The following is a 9,213-nucleotide window of genomic DNA, read 5'->3' as shown; positions in this document are numbered from 1 at the left end:
CACCGATTCTTACTCAGTCTGTTGCTGGAAGCTGACACAGAGTCCTGCCTGCCTTACCTCTTCTGCACTGGTTGTCCCAACCCTGTGTTGCTTCTGCATTTTTAGGCATTGGAGTTAATGGGGTGGGAACAGGAACAGGTTTAGGTGATTTGACTGATGGGATTTTCCATGCAAGGTGCGTGTTGGGAGAATGGGGGGGAAGTAACGATTCCCATCATTTTAGGATGAATGTTTGCTGCTTTGTTCCAAGTTGATCTGATTTGGGAGTTCTCAAAGCACAAAGCAACTTTCAAGAGGAGCAGGAGGAACTTAGTGTTGAACTTTGGCAACATGGAAATGATCTGGGAAGTGCTGGTATTGCAGCTGCCCATTTACCTCTGGATGCCAGGGGGTTTTACGAGAGGGGAATTGTGGAACAGGAACAAACATTGAGGTCTCTTCATTGGGTGATAATTTCTAGAGAACTCGGTCTTGGGTGACAGGTTCCTCTTCCCTATGACACTATTTTTCTGATGTACAGGGAAAGATTGTGCAATAACTGTCCTGACATCGGGTGGTTGATAGCTCTGCGGTACCTCTAGGTAATTCCAGAGCTGCTCTCTCCTTTTCAGCTTTTCTATCAAGTCAGTTGGAGAAGTGTTACCCTGTTTGGTTTGCCAACCAAACTCCTGCCTGCACCATCTGTGTGGTGCCTGGATCGATTCCAGTGGAGCTTGTACTGCAGCCGCTTCCGAACTTGTTACTGCTACAGACAGCTGAGAGGAATTGGCCTCTGTGTTAAACATCCTTTGAAAGATAACTGAGTCGTTGGACGCTGATAAGGAGTCTGAAAACAATAGTCTCATTCCTGTCCTCTGAGGCGTGCAGTTTATGGTGAGCGTTGGGAACACCGAGCACTCTTTGCCTCCCCAGCACTCAGAGGATCGAGGCTGTACCCTCATCTGGGGCTACTTAGCCTTGGAGAGTGGCCACTTAGGTTGGGAGGAGGATTTCTGCATGAAGGCTCGGATGAGCTACCTCTGGGAATGACAGGTGGAGCTTTTTGTGTTTTAACACGTCTTCGTGTGGGGCACTTGGAAAACACCTGAAAATGGGGCAGGGAGGAAGGTAGAAAAGCATTTAAGTCAGCTTTATGATGAAAACCAGACTTGCCATGTTTTTTGAGACTCAAACCTGGGATGGCAAAAGCAAGGCACAGGCAGCAGCAGTTGTAAGGGAGCAGTGTAGGCAGATCTGAAGTGTGTGGTGTAAAATACAGACCAGGTTGATGCCCCTGGAGCTGGCGAGCACGTGGCTGTGCCACCAGCTGCCAGACCTCCAAACTGAAGCAGCCAGAGCGAGGTGCAGAACACCAGCCTGATGCCTAGAAAGGCGCTTCCTCCCCGCGCTGTCCTTTTATTAGGCCCCAGTGTTTGCTTGATGGTGTTTGCTCTCTTTCCATGAATTACTTGGCAGGGAGTCCCCAGCACTGCCCCCAGACAGGGAGCTGCAGCGGAGCGGTCAGGATGATTGCCTTCAGCCAGCTCTTCACGCGGAGCGCAGCACCTTTGGTCTTCGTGCTGGAATTTTAATTACAGGCTGAGCAAGCCCTGCCGAGTATCGTGGCATCAATCAAAGGAAGAGAGGTACATGATGGCCCTCGGCCCCAACATGGTCTTACACCATGGTCACATTTGTTCCTCCACTCCTGGAGGTCTGGGGACGGTGGGTGGGTATCGAGAGACCCCTACACACCCCGGTGTTTGGAGGAAATGAGCAGCGGGGGGCAGAACCAGCAGGTAAAAGAGCCGAGGTGGTGTGGGGTAGGAGCACTCCGGCCTGGGAGCTCCTGAATCACAGTCTCCATCTCCTGTAAAATGAAGAATTTGGGGGTGTTTTAAACCAAAGGTTTGTGTTACTTGAAAAAATAATCCAAAATGCTTCAGTGAGCAGTGGCAGTGAGTTCTCGGGGGCCTTCATGGCTGTTCTGATGAGATTGTTAAAAGTTCAGCTGGCACTCATTTCACCTGCACCTGGCCACAAAGGGCTGCAGCCCCTCGAATTTAGGCAGGGGAGGTTTTAGGCAGGGGAAGTCCTCCAGCCACAGCAGGAGCAGGGAGAGCTGGTTCTTGGGAGAAGATGCATCCTCTGGGAGATGTCCGTGCTGCTGAGTCGCTCTTGTCAGGTTCCCCCTTTGAGCTATGAGCACAAACACCTGGTGCTCTTCATCTCAGGGTGTAAATTGGGAGTTTTTTCCCTTAAAGGAGAGATTTGATGTGATCTGGAGGCTTTTTGCCTGTATTGCTGTTTTCAGGCGTATTAGAACAGATGCAGGTAGGCTTTTTTTCCAAAGAACCAAAGGAGGAGAGCCCTTTTTGACCAGGGCGTGGAAAAACGGGCGGCAGGTGCCCCGGGTGAGTAGCAGGAAGCTCCAGGAAGAAGCAGCCTGGTCCTGGCACTGAGGGTTTGGCACAGAACAGCTCGGTGCTGGGAGCCGGGCACGCAGCAGCTCCGAGGGACGCTCCCAGAGCCAAGGTTCATCTGCTCACACAAAGGGTGCCGGGCTTCTGGGGCTCGCCCAAGCTGTGCAGAGGGCGAGGAGGTTGGTGAAGGGCAGCCTCTCCCTCACCCTCTCCCTTTGGGTGAGGTCTCCGTGGCCGCGGGGTGCTGCTTGGGGCTGCTTCGTGTCTGGCGAGGAGAGGGTTGGGGCTTTGGGTACGGGGTGAGCAAAGCGTGAGTCAGTTTGCTGCTGCTGCCATCGCATCTCCTGCCCCAGTGGGCTTCTGGAGGGCCATTTTGGGGGCTTTGTTTGCTTTGGGGTTATTTTTGTGCACCGGAGAGGGAACGCTCGGTGCTTTACCCTGCGTAAAGGGCGATTGGTGCACGATGGAGGCTGCTGTGGGCCCCCCAGAACCTCCTGGGTGAAAACCTCCCCACCTGCGGCTGGCCAAGCAGCGCTTCCTCGCAGGGGGAAGCTGGAAACCACATTCAAAGGGCGCTTTGCATGTCTGTTGTGCGCTCGTGGCCTCGGGCGCAGCTTTCATGTGCTCCCATTCCCCGGAATTCCCACTGCGACCGGGCCCGGCATGGACGGAGCATTTCCAGGCGCTGCCGCGCTGTGATCTTGGGACAAACTCCTCCACTGCCGGGCACCCCTGGTGTCAGGGTTATTAAAGTCAAAATGCGGGCTCTAGAAATAGTTCTCTTGCCACTCCCCTGCCGGGCTGGCTGCTGGGGCTGGCCGCGCACCCCGCCGAGACGCAGCAATTTGCCCCGGGCCCCCACGCCGCGGACTGGAAGGAGCACCTCTCCTCCCCAGCCATGGTCAGCGCGGGGAGCGCGGCTGCGCCCGTGGTGCCCGCATGGCTGAAGAGCAGCATCAAAGCCTCTCAGCTGCCTTCCACCTTCGCCTATTTTTTTTTTTTTTTTCCGGAGAACTTCTAATTTTCTCGGAGTGTCAAATTGACTCGGGGAAGTCTGGCCGCTCAGAATTAGTTCTGCTGGCTGGATGCGTCCCCTTCGGGGCTGCCGGGGCCACAAAAATGTTGGCCGCTGCAGCTTTGCAGGAGATCCACGGCCAAGGTGGAGAGATCCCGGCTGGGAGCAGCAGGCAGCACCTGGAGCTGCTCAGCTCAGGGCCGAGAGCCCTCGCAGGGGTTCAGTTGGGTTGAGGGGAGCTGAAAATCGGATGCTCACCTCCTGGGGTGCGTGAGCATCCTTCCTGGTGCTGACCGAGGTGCCTGGGTCCTGCTCAGGTTATCTTCCTGCTCAGAGCTGCTCCTGGGAGGTTTTCTCCTGGTGGATGCTCCTCAAATGAGCCGAATGTCCCCAGCCTCAGCCCGGTGTGTGTGCAGGGCGCTTCCTCCGCCAGGGCGCTGCCATTTCATCCGAGCAGCTTTTTGAAGAACCCTTCCCAAAATGCTGACGGCCCCCGGGTGGGGTCCAAGGGCACTTCCCTAGCTGCCCCGCTGGGAGGGAAGGTCGGCTTCCCGGGAAGATGTGCTCATCCCAGGGGCTCCGTTCCCTCTCATTGCTCGGTTATCTGATCTAGGACAGACCCTGCCCAGACCCAGTTTGTGGAGCCCTTTGCTCCAGCAGTGTCCCTGGATAATAACACAACATTTGCAGGCTGCGTCCTGTGAGCTACAAACGAGTTTTCCAGACGAGATGTCCTGAGAACGGGCCATGGGTGAATTTATTTGGTGCTATTACAGCTTGGCTAATCCTCTGCAGAGAGGAAAATCGGGGTAATGCCCGGGCTGCTGTGGGGAACGGCCGTGATGTCCTGCTCAAGGGCTGGAAACGGGAGCAAAGCGTGGGATGCCCCGAGAGCTGACGGGGCCTTTTGATGTCGGAAGGGTCCGGGGCTGAGCCCTGCCCTGGGCCTGAGCCCTTAATGAGCGGCTGAGATGGCGTGGGGCGAGCAGCCACTATTTAGGGAGAGACAGGGGAGCGAGGCTCGGGCTTTCCGTCCACCCGAGACCTGGAGAGGAGGAGGAGGAGGAGGAGGAACACCCAGCAGCAGCTCCTGCTCCCCGTTGGGCTGCGGTTCGGCAGACCCCGAGCTCGGGGGCCATGGCCCAGCCCCGCGGCCCCGCTCGCCCCCCGGCACCCCCGGCACAGGTGAGGCTGCGGCGCAATGGGGCCGGCGTCCGGCTCCTGGGGAGAGGTCCCTTGGGCCCGAGGTTGTGGCCACTTCTGCGTCCTGGCACTGGCAGCGAGCTGAGCACAGCCCAGCCCCGGGAAGCTTTTTTTTAATGGGTTCTCAGCCTCATCTGTGGGGGCTGAGCACCCCCAGGACTGGGTTTTGGCACTGCCAGCCCCACACAGCTGTGTGGCAGCACAGGATTCGTGCCCCCCCCTGGCATGGGCACATCCATGGCTTTGGCAGCCGTCTCCTGGCTGCCTCCTTTGCTCGTGGTGGGCTCCTTGGGTACTTTGCTGCTGCGCTTTGGCTTGTGTGAAAACTGCTCCCCGAGGAGGAAAAAGGGCTGGGGGAATGATGTGAGAAGGTGCTGTCGTTGGGGTCTGCAAGGAGGGGAGGCTGCCTTGTGCATGGTGGGGTCTGAGCGGGGTCCCCTGGCTCCTGACTCAGGTGCCTGCTGTTCAGAGACAGCTTTGGGGCTGCCGGGGGCTTTCCCTCCAGCTGAGGGACCCCAGGTCTGCAGACACACATTTTTTGGCAGCAAATCTTGTTTGGGGCTGCCTGCAGCCGCCCCCCAGCACCCTGCAGCCCCCCTGGCACCAGCGCTGCGTTGCTCCGGGGAGGAGATGACCCCACCGCTGTGGTTGCTCTTCCGAACCAGGAGCCAGAGCCCAGAGCATCGTCTCCACGTGCATCACTGCTGCCTCTGCAGCCCACCATGGCCTCAAGGGGGATTTTTCTTCCCGAGCAGCCAGCCAGGAGCCCCAGCAGCAACACCTTGGTCCCACCACTGGGTACCCACTGGGCAAGGCTCAGCCTCCTCGTGGGGGGCTCTGTCCGGAGATCAGCAGCGTTACTTGGAACAGGATCAGGCTGGGGAGAAGCAGGGGCTGCGTGGCCCTGGCCCAGCTTCACGTGGCTGATTTTGGGGAGCCTGGACCTGGGCAGCCCCAGCAAAGCTCTAGGAAAGGAAAGCAGCTGTGAAACAAACCCAGCCCAACGTGCACCATCGCTCTCTTGCTCAGCAGCATGGCCTGGGGGCTGCTCCTTCCCCACTTTGCTCTCCCCCTTGGTGTGGCAGGGTGGGGTGGGGTGGCAGTCAGCCTGGCTGGATTTAGTTTTGCAGCTTGGAAGACAAAGGGCAGCGATTTTCTCCTGGCTGTACAGGCAACAGCAGGAGGGCTTGTCCTGTGCCGTGGAGTCCCCTGAGCTCCTGTTGTGTGTGGGCACCAGCTGTGGCCGAGGTCTTAAACGCTTTCCATTCTTCTCCCTGGCAAGTTCCCATCTTTCTTTAAGCTCCTGAACATGAGTGCTGCAGGTCTGGAGCTGTATGGATGGGGTCCTCCTCCTCCCCGGGGCCCCCTCAGCTGTGATTTATTCCAGTCCAAGAGCATCGCTGCTGTCATCAGCCACCTGTGGCTGTGACCGGGGGTGAGCTCTCAGCCCCCCCTTTCCACCCTGCCTGTGGGGCTGCAGGCAGCAAAGCCAGGCCCTGCACTGGGTCCCCGTTAGCTCCAGGCTGCCCGGGGGAGATGTTGGTCCTCTCCTGGCTTCCCCCAGTGCTTTGAGCACCGGCTGCCTCCCAGCACTCTGAGCTGGGACCTCCTGTCCTCCTGCTTCCAAAATCATGGCCTGAGGGGCAAAACCAGAATGGAAGGAGCCCCTCACAGGCAGGTTTGATCTGTTCTGTGCTGATCTGACGAGGACAACAGGCTCACCTGGGAAGCGATGAGACCCCTGGCTTCTGCCTCTGGCCTTGGGTTGGTCTCGGGCTGCAGGAAATGGGGAAGAACGGCCCCAAATCTGCACCAGCATCGTGGGTGGTGGGTGTTTATGTGGGTGCTGTGGTCCCCATCTGCTCCTGGTTCTTTTCTCCCCCATCCTCTGCCCTCCGTCCCTGCTCCCTGGATTTGAAGCATCACATTCTGCAAACTGGGGGCTCCCAAACCGATGCTGCTGCTTTGGAAAACTCTCGGTTGGCTTTGTCTATAGCTTAGCACCTCTGCTGCTTCTCCAGCATATGAAATCGCTCACGCAAGATGTTTTAAACCACGTCAGTAGTCTCAGCCATCTCCCCCCGAGTCCCGTTTCCAGACTTTTGCTCTGCAGAGGCCGCGCTCTCTGCCCCTCACCTGGGAGCTGCTGTGCGGCCGGGGCCGTGAGTGCCGAAACGAGCCAGGGCGAGGTCTCCCCATTCTCCCTCTGGGGCTCTGCTCTTTCCACCCCAAACTGGTTTTTCGAGTCAATTTTTTTTTTTTCAAGCCTCCATCTCCGCAGCTGCTCACCTGCGCTCGGGGAGGAGCCTCCCCGAAAGGGCTCTTTAGGGCTGCCGCCTGCCCCTGCTCAGCCTCGGCTCTCCATCCCCGCAGAGCCCAGCAGGACGCCAGCGCCCGCCGCGCCGCCGCCGCCTCCGCGAGACCAGCCGGGACCTCGCCGACATGTTCAAGGGGGTGGGCAAAGGCTCCCCGAGCAGAAGTTCCCCCAGCAGAGGTTCCCCCGCCAAGCCGAGCAAGTAAGTGCAGCCCCTGTTCTCCCTGGAAGCCACCCTGGGAACCTGGAGGGGGGACGAGGGGAGGGCTCTCGATGCCCGCGAGCGCTTCGCGGCTTTTGGGATTTACCCCAAGAACATCCCTCTTTGTGGAGCAGCCAAAAAGCCGGGGCTCACCCTGTTGTCCTCAATTTTGGTGGGTTTTGTGCTCCAGCCCAGGTGTGTCCGTGCACCCCCGGGATGTGCAGGGCCTGAGCATGAGCTTAGAGCATTGGGTAGGGAGGCGCAGAGCCCCTTTTCGGCAGGCAGGAGCAGTGAGAACAAGCAGGACCTCGTTGTTTGGGTGGAGCAGGCTCAGCTCGGTGGCGAGGCAGACGGACGCCTGGATCTGAGGTCCTGGGTTTGAGTTGGGTGAGGCTGGTGGGGTGCTGCCCTGGGAAGGGCACCCCGGGACAGGGATGCTCGGTCGGGTGCTGCTTGGGTGGGGATGGGCGAGGGAAGGGTTTGCTGGTGCTGCTCTCATCCATCCTGCTGCCAGGCGGGGTCTCTGTGGGCCAAGACACTGAGCTGGCCTCATTTAGGTTGGGCTGAGGTAGCACCAAAAGGACCTGACGGCCACATCCTGCTCTGAGCAGGCTCCAGAAGCTCTGGGGAGGGAGATGTGGGAGCAGGAGGGGAGGAGATGCTGCCCGGGGAGCTTCCAGAGCGTGCTCATCCCTCCCTTGTGCTGCAGGTCCTAACTCGGGGTTATTTTCCACCTTCCTTCAGCAGTTTTGCATTTCCCAGTGTCAGCAGACTCGTTCTGCAGGAATCCCGGGGTAAAAGGCCAGGAAAGCTGTGAAGAGGTGGTTCGGAGGAGGAGGAGGAGGGAGCCCGCAGTGAAAAGGGGCCACCAGCACCAGCTGCCCAGGACGCTGCGGGTGCAGCCGCCCGGGTGGGCGCAGCGTGGTGCTGGCAGCATTGGGATCATGGGGACCAAATTGGGATTATGGGGACCAAACCCAACGTCAGCAAACAGTCAAGGAGGAGGGTGGTGGCCCGGTGCTGCTGGCTGGGCAGGGACCTGGGGAAGAGGGGGCTCCTGGAAAAAGCTGAGGTTTCCTGGTGTGACCTGGAAGCTGGTGCCCCACAATTCTGCCCCAACGGGGCTGAGCACTCGCAAAACTCAATGCAGAGGCAGAACCTGGGGCCTCTCAGAGCTCCACGCCTCTTGTTTCCAGTGCAAGCCATTCACCTCCCCAGCCTATGCAGCTTGTTGGCTTCCTAAACTGGGCTGGGGATTTCTTGTGGGGCAGCTCACTGCAGCCCCTGGTGTGCCGTTGGGGGTTTGGGGCCAGGTTCTCTCCCTGCATGGGTGTCACATCCTAGAAAAATCCTGTGCCTCTTCCTTGTGCGGGATGGAAGCTGGAGCCTGAGCAACGACCAAGCTGCTTGTGCTTGGTTTTGGAGTCACTGACCATCAGATGATGGCTAATTAGTTTGGCCACAGCCTGGGGCTTGGTCAGCACCATCCTGCCACCACGAGCTGAGAAAATGAAGGTGAATGAGCTGTCTCAGCACCAGCACGTGCTCTGCAGATGGCCCCAAGAAAACTTTGGTGGCCCATGGCTGCTCTTGGTGGCCCAGAGGCTCAGCAGAATCTGAGGTTCCCTGCCTCTGGGGCTCCCAGTTTGAAGCTCCTGGCTTCCTACGGAGCAGGACCTGGTTTCCATTGTAGGGGCGGTGGTGCTGAGCTCTTGGGGCCCTCTGCTCGGGGGATGCATCCCGGGGAGCCCGTAACCACCTCGGGTTTGTGCCCAGCTCCGGGAAGAGTCACACTGCAGGGCTGAAAGGGAAAATTCATGCAGAGGTGGAACCGAATCAGATCTGGCTGGACTGGGTGCCTGGGTGTGATCTCTGCAAAGGCTCTGGGTGGGTGGCTTCGGAGCTGGTTGGCAAATCTGGGGTGGCCGCTTCAGCCACCGCCTGCCTCTGCTTCTCCTTCTACAGCCCAGAGCCATGAGGTCCCGGGGAGGGGGTGCAGGGGCTTGGGGACCTGTTTGCTGTGACCAGATGGGGCTGGAGGGGCACAGCCAGGACTTGTGTGTGTTGGGGAGCACAG

General features: G+C 58.8%; 1 protein-coding gene across 1 annotated transcript in view; it reads left to right on the top strand.

Annotated features, from left to right (window-relative positions):
* The first annotated feature begins 151 nt into the window (after positions 1–151).
* The window catches only part of EVPL (envoplakin), a 28,605-nt gene continuing 19,543 nt past the window's right edge, over positions 152–9,213 (top strand). The window contains exons 1-2 of the mRNA XM_068655414.1: positions 152–2,514; positions 6,994–7,136. Coding sequence (XP_068511515.1) covers positions 7,063–7,136 — 74 coding nt within the window. The 5' untranslated portion in view covers positions 152–2,514; positions 6,994–7,062. The remainder of the gene's footprint in view (positions 2,515–6,993; positions 7,137–9,213) is intronic.

Source organism: Anas acuta, chromosome 18 (assembly GCF_963932015.1).
Source record: "Anas acuta chromosome 18, bAnaAcu1.1, whole genome shotgun sequence".
NCBI lineage: Eukaryota > Metazoa > Chordata > Aves > Anseriformes > Anatidae > Anas > Anas acuta.
This window is presented reverse-complemented; position numbering and strand designations above follow the sequence as displayed.